Source organism: Genypterus blacodes, unplaced genomic scaffold, assembly GCF_046128005.1.
Source record: "Genypterus blacodes isolate CSIRO-AG114 ecotype Tasmania unplaced genomic scaffold, CSIRO-AGI_Gbla_v1 ptg000195l_1, whole genome shotgun sequence".
Classification (NCBI taxonomy): Eukaryota; Metazoa; Chordata; class Actinopteri; order Ophidiiformes; family Ophidiidae; genus Genypterus; species Genypterus blacodes.
The window spans coordinates 1,249,776-1,272,475 of NW_027466995.1; the positions used below are offsets into that span (position 1 = coordinate 1,249,776).

Consider the following 22,700-nt stretch of genomic DNA (forward strand, 5'->3'; position numbering starts at 1 on the left):
TTTATACATCCACTTTCTCTTCTCACACTCTCTGGGACACATGCTGCCCTCTGGTGAATGCTAAAAGTACAGATAGTATGTCCAGTAGAGCAGATTAACCATGACAAAGGAGAGGGGGAAGGTGACTCTGGAGTAGTTGTCTATGTGGTGGGGGTTATCCACGCGACAGCAGGTTAGGTAGCTTAGGAATTTGCGGATGGTGGCCAGGACAGTGAGGCACCAGTTTGTGCGGCGTGGAGGGGCCGCCTCGGGCTTGGGCTCGCTGCCTGTGGGACTGGACGGACTGAGGGCGAGCTCTGCAGAGGCAGGAGCTGAGGGAGATGCGGCAGATGTTTGCTCCTTGCGTCTTTTGAGCATGTTGTGGTGCCTGGAGATGGTGGTGACAATGCCGTTCATCTCCTCGTCGAAGTCGTGCATCTGGTGACCATACTGGAAAAGAACCAAGGACAGAATGTGGGTAGAAACCAGAAGATAGTCAACTGGAAAACTGAACGCTTGCAGCATTTATTCAACTCACCAAATGATGATGATGATGACGATGATGACGATGATGACGATGATGACGATGATGACGATGATGATGATGATGACAACCATGATGACTATGACTGTCCATAACAACAGCAACGATCACAATGAACAAACAGACAGGAGGTGATCAGCGGGGGCTCACCATCAGCATGTGAGCGTCGTAGTGAGTGAGGGTGCAGAAGTGGGCCACAGCGTACTCGATGAGCGCCCCAAAGATAAAACTGAAGCAGATCCCCAAGTAAACATCGATGGCCTTGATGAAGCAGTTGGCGTTGGGCAGTGACGTCCTGGCTCCCATCATCAGAGTGGTCATGGTCAGCACTGTGGTCACTCCTGACATAAGAAACACCACCACAGGCACATGGGTTGAGATGTGGTAGAGTACAGGTATGGTACAAGAACATTACAATAGATACAAGTAAAGTACTAGTATGTCGTAAGTATCCTCATCCTCATACCTATACAGATACGTGCTGGGACAGAAGACAGGGAAATCCAGAAGGAGACCCAGGAGAGAACCACTAGTAGACTCGAAGGGACATAAGTCTCCAAGATGAAGTACAGAATGCTCCTCTTCAGCTCAAAGTGGAAGACCAGCTTGGGGTAGTGGCCTTTGAGAGGAAGAATAATGCACTTGTAAAATCATACGCAGCCATAACTCGAGAGAAAAACACTAAATAAGAGACGATTTTGAATGTGATTACCGGTTTCATAGATGGCCTCAGAGACAGAGGTGTAGTGGTCTTCCACTGTGTACTGAGCCAGCTGAAGAGTGTCTAAACCACTGACAGACTCATTCCCCCTGGTCCAATAGAACATGACGTCATTGATGTTGTAACCCCCTAGAGAAATAAGAAAAGAAATGAAAATCAATTTGTGTGGGAATAATTGGAATTTTTAATACTACAGATTGCTTCCAGATACACATCATAGCCCATGGTAGCCTAATATCGTCATGGTTACAGTAGAATATAGCGTATATTATAATACCCAACCCCCCAGCTCAGGTTTATTATCACGGCCACAGCAGAAAAACAACATTCTACAATAAATTGACATGAAACTAGTCCAAATGGAATAAAATTGAAAGATAAATAAGCCACGATAAAGAGATTTGAATCATACTGAGCCTGAGAGAGAACAGATAACCCAGATAACACTCAAGATAAGAGGAGATGCATGGAAGTGTTATTGATGACAAATGTAAAGATGCAAAGAGCTGCAGGTCACTGATAACGAAGGAGGAAGACGTCTTTAATATTAACTAGGAGGCTTAACCTTCTGTGGTGTGTTAGTCTGATTTACCAGCAGAGGGAGCAAGAGAATGAGGAAAGATGGAACGGCTGCCGGACAAAGATCCTGTTGTACTATGATCAGAATGACACGTTCAGTTCTACATCAAACGCTCGTTAATTTGTCTTCTCATCTAAATGAAAACCTTCCATCATTGAAGACTTAAACATGTATGACATGTACGTATTATTGAACAGGATGAACCATACAGTCATTGCTTGGAGCCAAGTCCATTAATGAGGTGACTTTGATAGTGAAAGGTCCTGTAATTGCTGCGTTTTTTCTCTCCTTGTACTTTTATTATCAGCCTCAGAACTCATTATGTCTCTGACCTAAAGCTCTGACATTAATGTACCAATGAGAGACGCAAATGGGCAGTGACATGCGGTGCTATAGCACGGAAAGAGTTGCATTAAAATGACAACTTTCTGCGGGTATGTTCAACCTTCCCCCTGCTCTGTGACCCCCGGTTAGTGACAGTAAGTATCCACATGTATGTTAAAAGTGGGACATGTTTTGCAAAGGGCTAATTAAAGCAACAATCAGAGTCAGACTGGAACAGATTGTCATTGTTTCCGCTGTCAGAAGCCACTAAATATTTTACTGCAATCCTGATCTAAACTCTGTGCACAATCCCACAGTGACTCCCTCTTCACATTTCCCTCCCGTGCAGAGTATCCAGCTTTAGCCCAGAATTGGGAACTAAATCCCTGATTAAACCTCTGAGCAAAGAGGCAGAGAGACGGAGAGAGGGACAAAGACGCGAAAAGAATCCTGAGAGAAAGACGAACAGCCAGCGGATGAGAAAGAAGGGTGGGTGGAATGGAATGGAATGGAAAGGAAAACCTAAGCAGATATTTAGCCTGGTATTTGAGAAGCAGATGAGGAAGAGGAAGGAATCATCTCATCTGTTTGCTAACTTTAACCTTCAGAAGTCTTTGTGTCGTCTAAGCGAGACTAGAGGTTATGTTAAATGTTTCATTTACACTGATGCCCTGGTGGCAGGGATCAGACGAGGCTCAGCCTGGCTGCCTGTCATCAAACAGCGTGGGGGAGAGAGAGAGAGAGAGAGAGAGAGAGAGAGAGAGAGAGAGAGAGAGAGAGAGAGAGAGAGAGACGGGAAAACCAAACACAGCATCACAGGAATGGAAAAATGCTCACTCACGCAGGAAAAATATTAATCCTCTCGCATCATTTAATCTCCTCTTTTAATGTCTGTTACTAACGGCCGGTGTAACCTACGTTGGGAACATTAAGCAAATAATTCCTCTGATTTCCAGGTAACATTAAGTAGTTGAAGCAGTTTTAGAAAGCTGTGAAGACTCTGAGCCCCAATGACAGAGAATTTGAATTATTAAAATATCAATACAGTTTGAAGGATTTGTTGAAATTGAATTATTCTCCCTTCTTGTGAATCATTAAGGGAGCGTGATATCAGGAATGGGATGCAGCCTCATCTCAGGTTTTCAGGACATCCGAGGATTAAAGAGCTTTGACATCAGGTGCAGCTATGGCCTAGTTTGTTTGCATGACAATAATGGAATTATTTGTTAAATCATACACAGGAGATCTGGGAAAATCTGGACATATGGGAAGTCTGCAAGCATCCACATACTGAATACTCTATACACACACACGTACACACATGCAGATGTACTGCACAGATCTGAGATTTTGATCTGTTTGATCCTTTGGTTTTGATCATCATCATTAATTTGAAGTCCAGGCCACCCGCCGCCCTGCCACAGCTACATGTACAGTGTGAAGCTGCATGAGTCCTTACAGCTCTCCAGTTGTAGCGTGCAGGTCTGCTTGTCCATGGGGTATTTGGTCAGATCCATGTTGCAGGCCACAGTGGTAGTAATCCTGTAAAACACAGATTTTGATGTGAATTGTGCCAATGAAGTGAAATCAGCTGGGAAGGCTCTTGGTTCAGATTTAGTGAATTCAAGATTTTGTGGCAAAGTGGTTAAACTGGGTAAGAAGAAAGAATTTGAGAACCACTGCTTTAGGTAATTAGATTTGATATTACAAAACAAAAATGGATCCTAAGAGAATCCATCTTTTTTAAATCTAAATCACTGTAAACTTTATCACGACCAGTATTTCCTCCGCTCCTTCGATCTCATTAACAAGGTTCCATCTCTGCTTTCTGGCTTCTTGTAACAAATATCAACATCGCTGCCCTAAACATCACAAACAGCAACCAGTAAATCTCCCTCTCTAACTTCCCAGCTCCAGTCACCACAGTGCTTTCTCGTGTTTCCCCCCTGGTGCGGCACTAAAACATTTAACACAACTGTCCCTTTCCTGCGGCGGCCTAACATTTCTCGCCTCTTTCCGTCCTTCTCACAGCTCCTATTCCCCGACGTCCAGGCACCATTCGCCTCGCCACCTGCTTTGAGAAGTGTTGTTTTTCGCTGCTCCTCGTCTTTTCCACAACAACTTGACGTTCACATTGGGAACGATGGGGTCAAACAGCACATAATCACACCACACGCTGCGTAAACAAACCTCACATATAATAGCACTGACAAGCAGCTCCCAATCTGTTGCTTGATAACAAAGCAATGAACTCCTGATGATTATAGTTTAGTGTCGACGTGATAAACTGCGACCACGCTCAGCCCGAATATCCAGTCTGAGACGCCAACCGTGAAGTTACATGTATAATTCAATGTCAGCCATCACTTGCTTGTGTGTAACCAGAACTACAGTACATACACGTAGCAGCAGAGAATCAGGACCACGGACAGCTCTTATATAATCCATAGACACGCTGAGATTAAAGACGTCACGTAAAAATTGTGGTGAAATCTCATCATCAAAGGCTTAATAAGAGCCTACCAAATGAAATTCCTGGCTAGTCCATAACCTATCTATCTCTCAATTTTAAACCTGTCTGATCTGACCAGCGTCCGCTCAGAGCACCATGGAAACGCTCATTACAGAGGCAGGCCTTCCTTGTCAAGCATTAAGCCCTCGCTCAGACAGCAATATCAGCTGGAATGATCCTAACAGGACTAGCGCTGCTCACGGGCCTTTGTATTGACAGATCGCACACTCTTCCACTCATGCAATCCAATACGCAAGTAATAGAACCGGCAGAACCCACTGCTTTGCAAATCACATTATCTCAAATTCCGCCCACGCCTCCTCCCTCAAGCAATTTCTCCTCGGTTCCCTGACCTGCTTTTCATTGTCTGTTGAAACAGGAAAAACAACAACAACAAACTGAAGCGCTAATAAACCCAGAATCTAGTTTGTTAGCCCACCTCAGAGCGTAAAGGACGGTGCCGTTGGGAAAGATGCGGATCAGCCTGTTCTCCACCGTAATGTCGTGGAGGAAGGACTTCTTGGAGTCGACAATGAAGGTGTCAGGGACCCACAGCAGCTCCACCAGACGGCCGTCCAGGCTCAGACTTTTGTTGCCCTCAAACACCAAACGCTCGTCGGTCCAGCGCTGACGGAGGAATATGGTGGCTGTGTAGTCCTGAAGGATCGGAGCTCAAAAGGTCAGGAAAGGAGCATCTTTCACAAGCATATGCCAGTAATGTGCTGAATTATGGAGTTTTTTGTGCAAACTGAGCTCCTATTGAGTCCATGTTTCACGTTAGTCAGCTGGAGATTTGCTTGTATTGTGGGATGTCGATGGCGCCAGTTCCCTAAGCCTTTCAATGCCTTGAGCTAATTTAATCCACAGCATTACTACTCGTCAGCAAATCCAATCCAGCTTGTTGAAAACATGTTAGCTCCAATATAAAGCTTCCACAACCTTTGAAGATTCACAAATTTGAGGAAGGTTAACAGAAAATGAGGCCTAGTATGCTCCAGTAAGTGACTGACATTCCACTTCAATATTTGTGTTATTGTAGAGATTCAGCCCTGATGTGTGTGTGTGTGTGCGACTTTTAACTCACCATGTTGATCTCTGAGATGGTGTCGATACTGGCAATGTCCAAACTCATGCCCACGGTCACAGGGCCATCTGGAAGTGAAAGAAAGGCAGAAAGAAATTAATAAATCATGTCCAGCTGCAGGTGTCTTCTATGTATGCACACTTGCACATCATCCCCCCCTCCGGTTAATCCCTAAGGTGTGTGTGAATGCATTTGTGTGATGGAGGCGAGAGAGCTGCATGACATGACAGAGGAGATGGAGGCTTTATAGAGGCTTCATGGGGTAAACACAAAGAGTTAACCCAGGACAGCGCGTTTAAGATGCAGAACGGTTCACATCTGCAGCTGCAGCGCGTCAAGTGTGAACCTCCTTGTGGGAACGAGCTCTCCCACATTCTGTATCAAAGGGGGAGACGTCGCCTCTCTCCCACCTTTCATCTCAACAGCCTCCTCTCCCCCTGATCCATCTTCACCTCTCTGAGAGCTTATGTAAAAAAGCAGTTGTCAAAAGATCTGTGTGTGTGTGTGTGTGTGTGTGTGTGTGTGTGTGTGTGTGTGTGTGTGTGTGTGTGTGTGTGTGTGTGTGTGTGTGTGTGTGTGTGTAGTATACTGACGTGACTGCAAGTAAATGGATTTGATTTGGAACCTTGTTTTTAGGCCTTTTTCCCAATTTGGTCTCTGCTCCAGAGGATTTGGCTTCAGGGTTAAGGTCAGACTCTGATAATGTGATAATTAGTATAATGATCATATTTAGTTGAGTGAAAGTGAAGGCTGTGCTGCCCTAAAATTCCTCCGGGTGCCTGCGGCTGTCTGACACCAGTGTGACGTCGATGAGCTGCAAAACTCTATGCAATAAAGTGATAATATTTAATAATATGCACATAAGTTATTGCTAAAGAGGGGCAGTGGTTTAAACAGATGTCTGTGTGTCTGTGTGTGAAGCTTATTCTATTCTTATTCAATGTATACCAACTCTGTGTTTGTTGATAGGAGGTATGAAGGTTATGCTGAATGTGGTTATGAAGGAATTTACCTTTCTAATGTATAAACCAAACAGCAGGCAAAACATAATAACAACATAATCACATTGTGCCTGAGTGCTGAACAAGGGATTAGCAGTGACTGGCTACATAATATGAGTAGCAGATCAAAGTAGACGTGACATAACATCGACCCTGACGCGTTTCTATACTACAACTAAGTCAGTCGCCTGGTGAAAACTGGAATCTGAGCTCCGATCATGGTGACAACTGAAACTAATAATCAACATAATTCTGACTGATAAATCTTTGTCATTTATCTATTCTGTGTTCATAGACTTATCATTGCTTTGTGCTGTAAAATAATAGAATAAACCCAGAAATAAGGGATTCTACTTGATGTTATACTACATAAACCTCCAGGTGATTTTCATGTGAATGTATGTCAGCGAATGTGTGTCACAACATCGCCGTTTGACTGCATCTTCCCGCCCGTGTCTGCAGTTTCCTTACTGTCAAAGAATGGCCTGAGGTACTTGTTGTAGCCCTTCATCAGCCTGTGAATGGTAGGGGGCAGAATTTCTCCTTCCTTCACTTCAGCGTTGAGCAGCGAATTCTCTAACAACCTGAGAACAGAAAGAGTGACAGAGAGAGAAAGAGGGGAAAACATCTTTCAGTTCTCTTCCCATTGTGCATGTATTCCTCCTCACTACCGTCACGTTCGTTGTGACTGCGGGGTGTCATTTGAGATCCACGATGCTGCATGAATCTTAAAGTCCATGCTGAGTGGAAGAAAACAGCAGAAAAAAAACAACCAACATGGAATAGAAAATTGCTTTAGAGAGGAAGGAAAACAACAACCGCTGCTTTTCCTTTTCTTTCCTTTCCTTACTCTCTTAGAGGCACATTCAAGTGTAGGAAGATGATTATATTGCTGGCAATAGTGGCAGGGGAAAAGAACGCTCATTTGCGCCTTCCCCAGTGATGTGTGTTTGAGGATAAATCAGGCTCTAAATACAGAGCGGCTGCTCTGTAGAGAGAAAGCCCCGGGGCACGAGCCATGATGTAAGAGGACTGGAGCAAGACAGATCAGTCCATGTGCACAGGCAAAAAAAAAAAAATGAAATCATGTGCATACAGTGGGAGCCTTTCTGTCCCCACTGTCACTCGAGCACTGCTGGAGTCACTTATGTGTCTGCTTTATTTCACGAGTGAATAAGCCACATACAGCATTTTAAGATTTGTCCATCTCAGCAAATTAAATGTGATACTGTATAACTGCTTTAAGCTCTAAACTTTATATGTAAAGCTATAAACATGGTTGCCTCTTGTCACAATGTGTTTCAAGGTGGACCTGAATCTGCCTGTTTTGCACATCAGCGCTCAAGTGACAACAGAAGTGGATCACTGTGTTTATTTTTGTACATTAAAGCGATGCAGAGCTCTAAAAAAAGAGCCATAAATGGAAATATGAACATGGGAAGGATCATAATACTCATGTCTGTTTTAAGGGAAGCATTGTGCCAATGACAAGGGAACTAATCCATCTGCAGGATGTGTAGCATAGCCGCTAGGAGAATATTTTAATAACTTTATGAAAGACCAAGGGGTCTCTCTTTTCCATATCTTCCCATGAGAGCTCTGGCTTTTCCCTTGGTGAATCCTGAAACCCGAACCTGTGGACCAGACTGCCGTTTTACAGCAAGACTGCCACTGAAAGGTCCCAGTTCCCTGTGGAGCACAGAACTCCTCTCTCTCCTGACCGTGTCAAATCAGCTTAGACAGTGCGGTAACACACTTGCAGCACACTGTTGCTATGCTACCTAAAGTCTCACCCACGCGAGGTGAAGCCTGCTGTTTGAAGCAGGCAGCAGCCTGGGATGGAAAGGCTATGTGGGTGACAGTAGTGACAGCACTGTGCTGCAGGCGGACTGCATTATCAAAGTGGGTCACCCCATATGACCCTATATTCATTTATATATATATATGTTTTTGTATATGTGTGACAGCGAGCTTGTAGCATTATGTGTACGTGTGTGTATGTGTGTAATAGTGCACAAGCGTCAAACCCTCTGAAAAAACAACATCAGCCTCAGCAGTCACAGAGACGAGAATAGCAGCAAGAAACAAAGCAAATTTAGAAAATGACAGAATAAAGCATGAAAAAAAGGATATCACCATAACATAATAAAATATGGATTTTTTTCAGGCTATAGAATAATATAAGCAATTTCACAAGAAAAATGGATACAAGACCAGAAAACAAAGCATTGCAGGTGGACTGCATCATGGAATTGATTTCCTATAGTGTAGCATTTACTGATAACGACAGAGCTATTAATCTTTACTGGTCTTTAGAAAGATCCCTTATAGTCCTGAATTTCTTGTCAGAGCCTCCCGCCTCCTCTGATCCTATCTCTCTGTAACTCCCCCAGAAATCCCCAGGCTCTAACTTACTGGCTGTCTAAAGCTTCACCCGCAGACAGGGAGGAGACCTCTGTTCTCCAACCTGACAAACAGTCGCTACTCACTGAGCCCTGACAGTGCGAAAGAGGAGAGGACGCCGCCCCGGAAAGCTCCAAGAATCACTTAAGCAAATAATATTAAAGGACAACTCTGTGGCATAATGGTGTAGATGAGAGGTTACTTAGGTTACACACACAAACAAACACTGCTCGTATTGATGTGCTGTGGTGTCCTTTTCCTCGGATGAAAGCACGTTTCAGAGCAGACACACCTGCCCAACTGAAACACAAGAAGACACTATGAATGTGTAAAAACCTGAGCTGAGGAGGATCTTTGCTTTTGTACGTCACAGTTTGTTCTCTGGCTTTTACCTCCATAGATGTTCGTATATCAGGCTGAATTGCTTCTAATGAGGTAGGACCACTAATAACTTTGTCGTCCACTAATAATCAAGGTGAATAAACTCATCAGGATCTCAAGGTCAAACCGGAGATTGGCAAGTACATCCAGCTCCGCATTTTGTATCTGCAGTCTTGTTGGCGTCATCAGGCTGTGAGCTCCAGCATGAAGCAGAGGGTCAGTTTGAAACGGGATGAAGGCCGGCAGTTCCGACTCTGAGAAAGGGAATTGCACCCTCCAGGTCAAATTAAGAAGTCGGTGTATGCCTGGGTCATGGGTCACCCGCCAGAAGAAGACAGATCAGGAGGTCACCAAGCAAATTGGCGCACCATCAGCCATGCAGACGCTGTACCGGGGTGTTGCAGTGTGAGTGGAGGGAGAGTTTTTTAATTTACTGGTAGATCTACCTTCCTGTGGTCAAGAACTCTGGGCAGCGGTGGAAATTGCACAAAAACTCTGGTAGAAGCAGCAATAGAGTTGAAAACATACTATATTTTTCCATTTTCCAGTTTAATTTCTGAATGCTCTATCATGGCGCTTGTGACACACGACAGCGCTGATCTTAAGCGTCACCTCCTAATGTCCTCACGGCCTGCTCACTGGCTGTGTGTCTGCAGTCTCAGTGATTCCTTAATTGTGCTCCAAGCGTCTTTCTTTCCTAAATAAGTTTTCTCAATAATGAGCCGACTACTTATTTTCCAATGCCTTTGTTTTGTTTTGTGTCCTCTTCTTTCTCTCTTCCTCGCAGTTTTAATAGTCTGGCAGAGTTGCTTCATTGCCACACACCCCGGTGAGACTAATTAGCCTAAATGTTGCACCCAGGAGAAGGAAGCATGGAAAACTCGGAAGAGCAAAGTCTATACAGTATAAACACGGGTGGGATGGAAGTACATGCTCACTGCAGCCAAGTTTGATGTCCCAAAGATTCACTGATGATGTTGTTAACATGCAACATGAACTGGATTGGGATTGAGGATCAGCATCTCTAAATCTGAGGCCGAGGTTCTCTCCCTTGTCTTGTTCAGGAGTGAAAGTAGGATGGAGCGTGAGGTTGACTGGCGGATTGGTGCGACTTCTATTGTGTGTCAAACTGTTACAGCGAGGAGAGATCTGAGCCTGCAAGCAAAGTTCTCAATGGTCATGAGCTCTGGGTAAATGCTTACGGTTCATACAGTTCATGCAGTTCAAATGAGATTCCTCCGCAAGATGTAGGAAATCTTACGGAAATTGCTCAGATATCAGGATGGAGCTCAGACCAGCGGCAGAGAAGCAGAATTCGCTGGAGGGATCATATATCCCATCTGGCCGGGGAGTGTCTTGGGATCCCCCAAGGAGCGAGAACATAGCCAGGGAGAGGAACATCTGGGCTACTTGACCCAGATAAGCAGTGGAAAATGGGCAGAAGGATGAATGGAGGGAAAGAGCAGAAATTAATATACAGTATTTACTAATCTGAAAACATGAATATCCTCCAAAACGTTTTCAGTATTTTTTTTAGTTATTTTTAAATCATTTTAGTCCAGAAATGTCATTATTTCCAATTTGGGCGATTGCAGAGTGCAGTGTTTTTCCGCTGTGGCTTGACTTTTAAATATGTAAAGGAAAAGTAAGCTGACGTCACTCAAGCACCAGTGAGTGACCTCCAACACAGCATGGTGCCTGTTTACGTTGTGCAGCCTACCAGCTACATGTGTTGTCTTGCTGATGCAGCGTGTGTGGGTGGAGGAATCCGTTCAGACAGAGCAGACAGGAACGAAGGCCTACAGGAGATTTTGCCTTTTCAGATCTTGTTTCATGACATCCTCTCCTCTCTCCCTCTCTCTCTCTCTCCGGACCCCCACCCCCCACCTTCCTGCAGCCCCCCCCCCCCACCCTACGCCCGACGCACACGAGGCAGCAGCCCACTTGCGCATTTCACAACAGATTAATTCAGTGGAACATGACCCCCACAGAGAGAGCTGAGTAACACTCTCTGTGGACTCCATTCCTCCCTCTCCTCCCTCCGTTCATCCTCCCACTCAGCACTTCTCTCAGCTCCAATCCACTTCTCACTCTTCTTTCATTGATTCATGTCACTTCTCCTGCACCAACTCCCACAGCTGGCTTGCTCTCTCCGCCGCGGATATCTTCCACGCCTTTGTCATGCCGTAACACTCAAAACCTCACAAAGGAATACAACACGCGCATTCTATATATGCGTAGGGAGCAATTTGCTTGGATGCATATTCCCCATTCAAGATGTTTCGCTGGAACACATTTCCCCAAACAAGCTCCACGGATTCTCTTCGCAGTTGGAGGGAGTCAGAGAAGATTCCTGATTTAATGTTATTCATCCAACAGCCTAGATTGAGTTTATTCGTTTAATTTCCATCAATGACATTAATAATACAAATGATTTAAACCCACAAATGTTCTGACTTTCAGTGCTAAATAGTAGAATTTCGCCCTAATCTAAATTCTGACTTCTTCAAAGGAGTTTTTCTCATCGGAATTTAAATGAGGGCACATCCACATGAAAATCCTTTTCTAACTGCACCATTTGAAGTAAAGTATGACCTTGAATGAAGAATAAGATCAGAGAAAGAAACCATTTAGGATTCAAACCACCTCTGCTTCAAGGAGGCTTTAGCGGGTCTTCATCTAAACCAGAGAAGGCAGCAACCAAGGCAAACAAGCCGAGCACACGTGGCATTAACGGGTTCCTCAAGGTGTGCACAAGTTCACTTCACACTAGACGCTTCCCTGTCAGGTTGCATCAAACGTCTTCTTTTCTTCTTGTGCAGGAAATATTAATTTTTCCTGCTGTGAAATAGGAAATAGGATTTGAAGAAACGTCGTCCTCTGCTCGCATACGTAGAGATTATTCCTTCAAACATCAGACTCCTTCAGCCTGTCGAAGCTCTGAGATACAAACACGGGCAACCAGGCATCAGGAATAAGAAGCTCCTGAGTTCATGTCTGAGGCTTTGTGGATAAAGAGGCAGTGCCACAAACCTCTCATATAGGGAAGTGGAAGGTTTCACTCCCAAATATATAACATTTCATATCTGCATAAGCCGACAGCTTTTTCAGACAGCTTCTTACATAGCCGCCAATACACACACACGTATGAATCCATTCTGAAGAAAGGAAAAATGGAAAAATCCTTATTGTGACAACATTTCAGATAAGGATGCATCACTTCTTACCAATTCCGTTATATGCAACTGGTCTCATTGTCGTTCTGAACACATTGCAGCATTGGAAACATGGTCGACTGATTATTGAAGGGGCAGAGTGAGCTTTGTCAATGAAGCGTTAGACTCCATTACCCGCAGCCAATTAAACTGAAGTATTGCTCACTTTGCAGTTATCATCTTGTCAAGAGCTTTTACATTCACGCAGGGGGATCGATCAATTACAACACTGGCACAATCACAAATGAACTACTGATCCAATGTATACAGACAAAAAACAACTGTTACTCAGACAGCAATACAGCACAATATGTTCATGTTCTACGCCTTATGTTATGTAGAGTGTGTATCAATAATAAATCAATCATTTGATGTGCGTACAAAGAATAATGTACTGGTACAAGACAACACCAAGATCGGAAACATACACACTGATGTTTGTTGAGGATTTTGTTTGTGTGTGGTTTGACTGACTTCAACCAAACCTTCTTCTTCCTCTTGAGTGAATGTCAAAGCGATTAAATGCGTTCTTTTGAGGACCTGCGGTGAGACAAATCCAGCCTATGGGGAGCTCTGACAGCCTGGTTTCTGCCTGATGGTTATAGATCCAGCAACATACTGTTCGGAGAATCAGCCATGAGAAATTGATTGGATGTGGGTAGAGTCTCCTCACTGGTGCTCCAACCATAATGTTTGGCTGTCATGTAGCAGAGAGAGTCACTCACTCCTTTCCTTGATGCTGACCGACGCCGTACTCACTGCCCACATGCAGATTTAATACTTCTGAGAGGAAATTGACAAGTGAAATCTAAGAATAGCATCGTCCGCTGGGAGTTATGAAGCTCTAGAATCAAGCTGTCAGTCCTGCTGACTGCAATCACCCCTTACTGACTGTTTGTAATGGCTGAGTTGTGTCTGTTTTGATCAGAGTGTCACATTCAGTAAAGCCACTGTCTTAAAGAAGACTGGAAAGGCATGAGCAGCCAAGCATTTACTGTATGTGACGGTGGCCGCATGCCAACAATGCTGACACCAAACCCACCAAATATGTCTTGGTGACATCATTATTTGTAGATGGGGCACTTGTATGTACCCTGAAGCTGAGAAAAATATTAAAAAGTAAAGTTTTGTGCATTTTTATCTGTCCAATGACCACATTTAAAGGTTGCATACAGATTTCTGTTATTTCCTTTAGCTCTCTATCTTTTTAGGTGCAAAAAACATGTCCATCCACAACTGCTGCTGCACCGCCATGCAGACAGAGTGAAAACAAACTTTTTAGGTACTGTCGCTTTAAGGCCTCCTCCCTAACAGTTGTGTCCAGCTGTGTCCAGCCTGAACTGGCAAAACATCCCATCTATGAGTCTCCTTCTTTGTGTGTGTAGAATCGGGTGTGTTTGTCACTGCATGCATTTCTATACGTGTGAGCCTTAGGTTTTGAAACTTATGCAATATTCATCACATACACTCCCTATAGGTTACAACAAAATAACAACAAGTTATGATATATTCCCTTTGAAGATCGTATAGCATAGTTTCAGCCAATATCTACATTGACTACAGCATATGTTAGTTTGGATAAATGTAAATATATTCTAACCACAGGCCATGTTTTTTTTTTAATGTTTTAAATGCATCACCAGTCTACACTACCAAGGAGGATACATGGTATAAAAAAAAGTGTTCATGATCATTGAAGGGAGACACAGGAGTGCCATTACCAACACATGCCCGACGCAAACGTAGCATGAAATGAAGCCGAATCTCATTGGTGACTAAAACTCCAGACACCTCAGCAAGGCCACAGTCTTGTTAGCGAGCTGGATTTTCATTAAAGGGAATCATCGGACAGCATTACATGCCTCTGCGGGCAATTCATAATTACTGTTACCATTCCGCCTGCCCATTACAGGCGTCTGCCATTACTGGGGAAAAAACTGATCAGTCAAGAGGAGTAAACTAACCATCCGGAGAAATCCAATCAGTGAGATAATTAACTGTGTTTTCTTTTGCAATTGCAGATGCAAAAGAGAAATAAGCTTTTATGGGCGAAAAATCTAAAACAAATGGACTAAAATATCAGAATTTGGCCATTCTTGATTCACAGTACGTCAGCACGGAACATCACCAAGACTGTACCAGAAATAATAAGGTTATATAATTCCATGTGTGTTTCAAGGTTGTAATGAGCTTTGTCACTTGTCAAGATGGGAACGGATGATAAATGTTGAATATCAGCCACGTGGAATGAAGCACAAAGTTCCCTCAAACACCCTCCACAGCTGTTCACTCCACATATACCTCAACACTGCCAGCTCTTAGATTAAAAAAGTGTCCCAAATGAATCAAGATGCTGCCAAAAGCTACAACAAAGTGTGGAAAACAATTGGCAGCAGTGTTGTCACATGCTTAAGAAGGCAAATTATATCAGATGCCTTAGGGTCTTTAGAGAGTCTTTCTATATTTTGCAGATCTGCAGGTCAGCACTTACAGAATCTGCAAGGCGTGTCATGTAAATTGAACTCATGTAAAGGAAAAGAGATGTGATCCTCGTTCTAGAGATTCCTTTCAATTTTTTGCAATGCGATGTTATTTTCTTTGATTGATCTATTCTGAAGGGAACAAAATGTCATCACAGTTACACACCGCATTCATTTCACACACTCAGCTGACCGTAACAGATTTGTGTTTTGCCGGAGAAAAACCTTCAGAAGACATTGACCCAAATGTAGCAACTTGTGCGAAAAGCTGCATCGTGAGACTTTGCCCATTTGGAAAAGGAAGAACACATCAGACGCACTGTAGGCAGACTTGAATTTGTGTGAATGAGCCATTAGGGGGCAAAATCATCCATTAAAATCGACAGAATATCCATAACAAGCAGCATATTATCCTGTGATCTGGTTCATGGAAAACTTCTATCATGAGCCATTGGAAGCTCAAGAGTGGCCAAGAGGTTTCCTTTTCCACTCTTTAGCACAATGTCAAACTGGGAGGGGGAGACTCATTTGTGGAATAGACCCAGTTGAGTCTGGATGAAAACCTGGCAAACTCTCTCGACACACAATGGGAGACAAACAATGATTTATAATAATTACAATATAAATGTGACCAACTGCCTTTCTGTATGCCATCTGCCATTTATCAGGTGAAAATGGAAGTTAGCCACCTTTTGCATCAGTTCCAAATTAAAATATCTGAATGCCAACAAAATAATAACTGCAGAAGGTCTAGAGAACTGTTCAGTGTATCATGGTGGCAAAGCTAAATATTACACTATAAGTAGTTTCTCATTTTGCAATTTCAGCGCCCCGAGATAACGACCCAAATATACATTTACATTTATAATCCTGAGCTTGCCAAGAAATGAGGCCTTCAAGGCTGAACAAGCAGATGCATAACAATCCACTTAATAAAAAGTTTGTTAACTTAGGGCAAGAGGTTCCATTGGCAAGATAGAAGAAGAAACCCTGTGATACTCAGTTTGACGGTCCTGTCCTTTTGGATAAGCTATCTTCTTACATCTCTCAACCATGTGCTTCTTAAATTAAATCTTCTTTTACCCAAGCCCGGGGACCTCAACAGTTCAAAAGGCGTCTCAAATCGCAGTAAAAAAATCTCTGGTAGGAAATAATTAACATGATACCACAACGCATTATCATGTTATCCATAGCTCCAGCTGGATGAACTCAGAATGTGTAATGGACCTTGGAGGAACTGTACATTTTACTCTTTTGTGCTGATGCAGCTGCCCTTGAGAAGAATAAAGTTTTCCACTGATACTGTCTCACTTAATATTTAAACACAGGCACTCACACACACACACACACACACACACACACACACACACACAAAGCACAAAGCACAAAGCACACACAAAGGAAAAGGAACTGGCTGTGAGTAATAGATTAGTTCATTGATAATGGCTGCATAACAGAAGGACAGAGCTTCTCCATAGTTAATGTGTCGGCGATGAGGGAAAACGATGCAAAACAGAGAATGAGACACTTTGGAACATTCTGAGTTTTCATAGTTTCATAGTCATGTCCTAGTTGAGATATTATTTATAATTTAATCACTTCAATCAGTTTGAGATTGAACCGAAATTGGTAACAGACCTAGATTATGCAACTGTATATAATTACACTCACCTGGTGTCTTGTAAATTCAGCAAACAACTGAATCCTATTACGTACTTTCATCCATGTATATGTCTATTTGTGCATTTTTCCCTTTATGGCAGTACATGTAAACAACAGAGTATAGTTACATGTGAACATACTGTTGATATGAAAGCGGAGTTCAGTTAAATTGGCAATAAACTGCAATAACATAGTTTATCTTTAATAACAATACAACCCTAATGCCTCTTGCATGAGCAAATGTGAGCCAAACCTAAATGTTTCAGCAGCTGCGCACACATAAATTGAAAATTGTGTTAAACATTTATGGCTTTATGTCTTTCTGAGTCAATGGTGATGTTAGGAAATTTCCCCACAATGTGAAAATCCCTTTTACTCAAAACTCATACCAACTTATCAACGTGATGGTCATTTTGACTTATGCAGCAGTAAAACCCTCCCCGTTTTGAAATGAGGAAAATTGCGGAAAAATCCTGTCAAGCACATAATCTCTCCTCATGTACCCCGTGCATGCCTGGCGTTTGTTTATCTGGACAAGGGGATACATTCACCGATCAAGTAAAATAAAAAAGCTGACATAAAATGGATTTCTGTACAGGAATTAGTCGTGTCTCTGCAGTAAACGCAGGAAAATCCTGGTGTAAGCCGTTAATCTGCCTGTAATGGGGTTCGATAAACTTTTATCTATGCTCTTTGAACCAAAGCAGTGAAACTACTGGCTGCTATATATTACGGCTCTACTCTATAGTATTAAGATGGAGTTGAGCGAGATTACACAAAAATCAAAGACAAGACTCTTTCTGAGCTTCTTCCAAACAAGTGTGCCATACGGAGTTTAACCCCTGCAAATATTAACATTGCAAACACTATATACATAAATTCTGTTTCATAAGAGGATGAGAAGGAGATAAAGGGCCTGGATGCATATTTGATCCATTTATCAAAGTAATCAATAAGTAACAACTGGCCCCGGTTTGGCTGTAGAATTCTATTGCAATAATAGAATAAAAAAATAATAGAAGACTGACCGTATGCACACACACTGCAAGATGTTGGTAGAGTAAAAGAGCTAAGGGAGCAGAAAAAGAACACAGCCTCCATATCCTGGTGTTTTGGGAAGCAGAGCCAAAATTCTAAATGGCCACGGAGGAGGAAAGTAATTAATACATTTCATATTGTTGTTCTCAGAAATGCTTTGAACAAAATATGGCAGGGTTGCTGTTTTGAATTCCATATGAGGCCTCTTTTTTAATTAGAGCACCGCTATACTTCATCCTGTTTTATTCCATTTCTATCTTTTATATTGCCACTCTGTATTGGATTTGTCGTGCTCTGAGGGGATTTGCATGTTGCAGACATTTCTTTTTCGAGCCAATTTTCAAAAACCTGTTTAGTTTTGAAATTTCCTCTTTTCTTTTGCATTCAAAACAAACTCAGCTGTGATCCTCAGCAGTGCCTCACATATTTCTCCCCCTTTTGACTTTAGGGGAGATAAACATTGCTTTTGATGCTTTTTGTCGACATCACAAAGCCATGACTAGGAAGTAACTGGTAGTCTCTATTGGAAATCAGTGGTGTGTGTGTGTGATTTTGATTCACAAGCCAGAGTTCAAACATTCATGTCCCTGTGAGCCTTTTGTGATGATTAATGGGAGACCTATGTTAGCCTTTATGATCTTACATTGCTGTAACCTGTGACCTGTAAAAAGGCAGTTGTTTGCTCTGAGGCCGATGCTCCCGGCGGTTTCATGTTTGCCCGGGTCATAGGTCGTCTTCAATGAGCTGCTGGGTCGCTGCTTGGTTCAATTTGTGTTGGTTGGAATCGTCGGAGTGCATTTGTAATCTGCCGGTGTGCTTTGCCGATCAGACACAAAAACAAGATAGGCCGCTGAGCTAACCTGCACCTCAGGCACGTTTGGATACACAAATCCTTTATTTCTCCAAGCTTTGCATACACACAGTGTCATTGAGGTCAGGAAAATGAATTGTTGTAATCACAAATGTAATTGTGATTTGTCGATAACTTCTTGCCGATGTTTGTACGCATGAGGGCTGCTGTCAATCTAAACCACAGATGATAATGAGATGTGCTTATAGATTACTTAGGAGGGATAAGTGCTAAAGAAGCGCTAAAATAAAGTGAAGAAGTACAGATTTTGTTCAGTGTCATGGGGTATTTTACACTGTTCTCTTTGAATATAAGGATGGATGGGATTGCATTAAATATTAAAGGCATACTGAGCGGATTTTTCCTCTTGAAATAGCATTAATCTATGCTAAAATTATCCAACTTACTTACGGTCCACTGGTGTCTGTCTGCGAAGTCTGCTGCTGCTTGTATTTCTCATTGCTCCATTATTTCAGAATGTTCAGGACATTTCTGGATGTAAATAGTAAGCAGTGAGCAGAGTAGAAAGGCAGAGTAGCTGAGCAGACCAGAGGGAATTGAATGAAAATAGGGAAGGTGGAAGTGTCTGTGTTTACATGTAGAAGCATGAAAGTTGGAAAAACACAATTGGAAACTCAGGTGCAAAATCACAATAAACCAACTTTTTCTTTAAATAAATAGAAAATGTAAAATCATATTTGAATTGTGAGATGTTCCTAAGTTGCCTAAGTCAGGCCTTCTTTTGTCCTGTTGGAAGACCATCCTGATTATCTGCTTCTTTGTCTTATGTGCTCTAGTTTCAAGAGTTGGGATGTAAGAAAATTCATGAGCGTTACTTTACCCAAGGAATAAAAGTAGAAATAAAATTCCTCTTGATGTCCACAGCCCAGCAGCTGTAGCATCATTAAAGATAAAGATGAGATTTTCCTACACAACAATGATTAATGCAGAAGTAATCTCTGCGATCTCTGGTGTGAGGAATCATTTTACGAGCTTTCATTCAATGCTTGAATGGTCAAATCTCTCCCTCCATATGGCATTGACACCAAATGCATTTGGCAACGTACTACTGGAGCAGGCTACTTGCTACAGTACATTAATCCCGGAGCTGAGCTGGTACTATACTATACAGAGAATATCTTATACCAGGATTCCGTGAGATCCAGAGGGTTCATATTATCTGGAATGTGCAAAGTGCATTCATAAACTTGGGAGAAGGAGAGAGATGATCCTGTTCATGGTAACAGACAGATGTGCACCAATACATCCCATCATTCTCTCTCTATGAACTCTGCAGGGATTATTACACCAATTGTATGCAAAGCCTGAAGCATGTGGAGCCTCAATGGTTCTACTCTGCAGTGTCATGAATGTGGTAATGGAATTTTCGATGCTTATTCTCTGATGTGTGCGTGAGTTACCCTGTATCGATGGATCACGAGAAAATTATACCTCACCACCACATAGTTCACCACACACGTTTGTGCCGTTGCAAATTTGAATTTGACGAAACTCCCCTGTGCCTTCCTGCCAGTTCGGAGAGCTTTGGCTCTGCAAATCCCAGGGGTTGCATTTCTCCTGCAGCTAGGCTTACCTGCTAATGAGGAGGATGGTGAACACAGTCCCTCCAGATCCGAAAAGGGCCATGGCTGTTGAAGAAGCGGGGATCCCAGATGGAGTTTATCTGTAATAAGGGCACACAGAGGACAATGTGTTTTGCACTTGCAATGCATCAATGTGTTACACCAGAGAAAATTGAATCAGAAATCTCCCTTCTTTCAGATGCTGCTCTAAAACTCAATCAGCTGCTGGCAATCACAGATGGTCTGCACCTTCTGTCTTATTTTTATTTTTTCACAGTCAACAGTTTAATATTTTATGTCTGGACAGATCTATCAGGTAACAGCTTCTCCGTGTCACTTGCTTACCTCCCTTGGATTCTCTCAGACACTGACAAGAAGAAGATACATAGTTTTACTCCTTAGACTAGATTACAACGCCATGACACAAGGTGCCTTCAGGACATTCTCTCTGCAGCATAATGACCTCATGTTGATGACTTCTATCTAACTCCAAGTCTACTTCAAGCTCTTGGCTTGAAATGACTGGGATGAAACGTAATAAAAGATACTTCTCTCTCTCTACACCCCCACTGCCACCCACCCTCTACCTCACGTTAGATGAAAGCAGACAAAAAAAGCTTCAGAGACCTCATTGCTTTAACCACTGAGACTCAACTGCTGTGTCATGTAAAAGGGAAAGTTATTATGGTGGTGAGTTCAAGATTGGCTTTACAGCAAAGAGAAGCCTGGACTGCAGACCTGCTAGCAGAGGGGTTAGGCCAACCTCTCCAGCCGTATGTGATTACATAATACACAGTGTGTGGCTTTATAGGTCAGCTGGTAAGTCATGGCACTGTCATTACTAAGATTTACACCTCAATTGATAATGGAACTGAACATGCCTATAATATATAGTTTGCACTCCAGTGACGGCTTGTGCCTCCAGCTGTTGGGGCACATCTGACTATGACATCACACTGCAATTGCTAACCTGTGAATAGCTCTGACATACTGCACCATAACAAATGTGAAACCAAGGAACACTATAGAAATACTTTCATACTTTCATTCATTCAGCACATTTGCCCCTTTTGAGGAGAGCAAATCAGGATCCTGCAGCTCAGTACAAACATTCATCCAGAATCAGAACACCCGCCGTTAAATCTGACTCACCAAACACTGAAAACACAATCACAAATCCTGACTCTTATCTCGGTGTGCCAGTGAACGCAGCACTGCCCTCCTCTACATTTTGACAACTTCCTGTGCTGTGTGTTATTAAAACTTCACTGTGAGGGCAGTCATCCCTTTAATCAATGTATGTTCTGCTCGCCGAAAAACCCACGCGCTCCCATGCTGACACCGTGATTACACTCACTGCCCAGTTCAATAAATCAAATCACACACACACACTCCGTGGGAGTGCTGTGGTCGGTGATTTGGGGTATAAAGCGTAGGGAGGTCCACAGCATTCGCAAAAATTAGCAAATGGATTTCTGCATTAAATATTCATCAAATGTAGTCCGATCTTTATCAAACATATTCTGCCTAAACTCCTGACACATCAACAATTATTCTTTTGATGATCTTATCGCTCACATCATTCATTCAGGCTGGGAAAAGCAGGTGAACCTCTGGACTCACTGCAGCTCCTTTAGCAGTAATTATCTCCAATAAATCTTCGATAACTTTTTCAATGTACATCCTCGACTTGACTTCACACTGGGTTTGTTTGTTTCGAGTTTGAGAAAGTCTGGCAGAGATCTGGGCTGCTTGCTGCTTGTGTCAGCTTGTCACAGCCAAAGCGCTTTGCCAAAGTGATGTGACTTTCCATGACAGAATTGCTGAAATGTTGAAAGTATTCACTTATGACTACATGAAACCAACACGCCCATTCAGTCGCCTTGCATTGTGGCTCCCTGTCAGAAATGATGAATCCAGTACGCACTCCCACCCAGAGTGCATGTTTTTCACTGAGATGGGATTTTATTGCTTACGTGAACCCATGATCCTGGGATTTAAGTCCTATTGTCTGAAATCCCACCGCAAGCTCTCAATAAAATAGATGTCGTGGGAAGCGCCAAACCACAAACCACATTCACTTTAATAAAAAACAACCTCAGGTGAACAGACAGAACGATAGAACAGCAAAAGCATACAATGCAATCAATTAGGTGTTTACAGCTAATGTCCCCTGAGAGAGAGTCGGCTTGGGGGTGCAGCCGCCTCCGCAATTCCTTATTAAACCATGAATAGTACACGTGAAATAAAGATGTATCAGCTTGTGACATAACAATTGATTGTATACAGTATATATAGTCACACTGTCTTTTAAAAAATGTTCCTCTCGGCTTAAATTTATGC

At 42.7% G+C, this 22,700-nt stretch overlaps 1 protein-coding gene across 1 annotated transcript; it reads right to left on the bottom strand.

Moving 5' to 3' along the window:
• Positions 1–60: 60 nt before the first annotated feature.
• Positions 61–20,421, bottom strand: LOC143015329 (gamma-aminobutyric acid receptor subunit pi). The gene is made up of 9 exons (XM_076169282.1): positions 20,369–20,421; positions 7,217–7,329; positions 5,745–5,812; positions 5,100–5,317; positions 3,608–3,690; positions 1,236–1,373; positions 990–1,142; positions 674–864; positions 61–429 (listed from the first exon to the last, which is right to left on the bottom strand). The coding sequence occupies exons 1-9, from the start codon at positions 20,419–20,421 to the stop codon at positions 61–63; spliced, it is 1,386 nt and encodes a 461-aa protein (XP_076025397.1).
• Positions 20,422–22,700: the final 2,279 nt, after the last annotated feature.

Coding starts and splice junctions, on each gene's coding strand:
- LOC143015329 (XM_076169282.1), bottom strand. CDS start 20,421: ATGGCCCTTTTCGGATCTGGAGGGACTGTGTTCACCATCCTCCTCATT. Junction 5,318..5,744: donor CCATCTCAGAGATCAACATG/GTGAGTTAAAAG, acceptor CCGATCCTTCAG/GACTACACAGCCACCATATT. Junction 3,691..5,099: donor ACCGTCCTTTACGCTCTGAG/GTGGGCTAACAA, acceptor TGTGTTTTACAG/GATTACTACCACTGTGGCCT.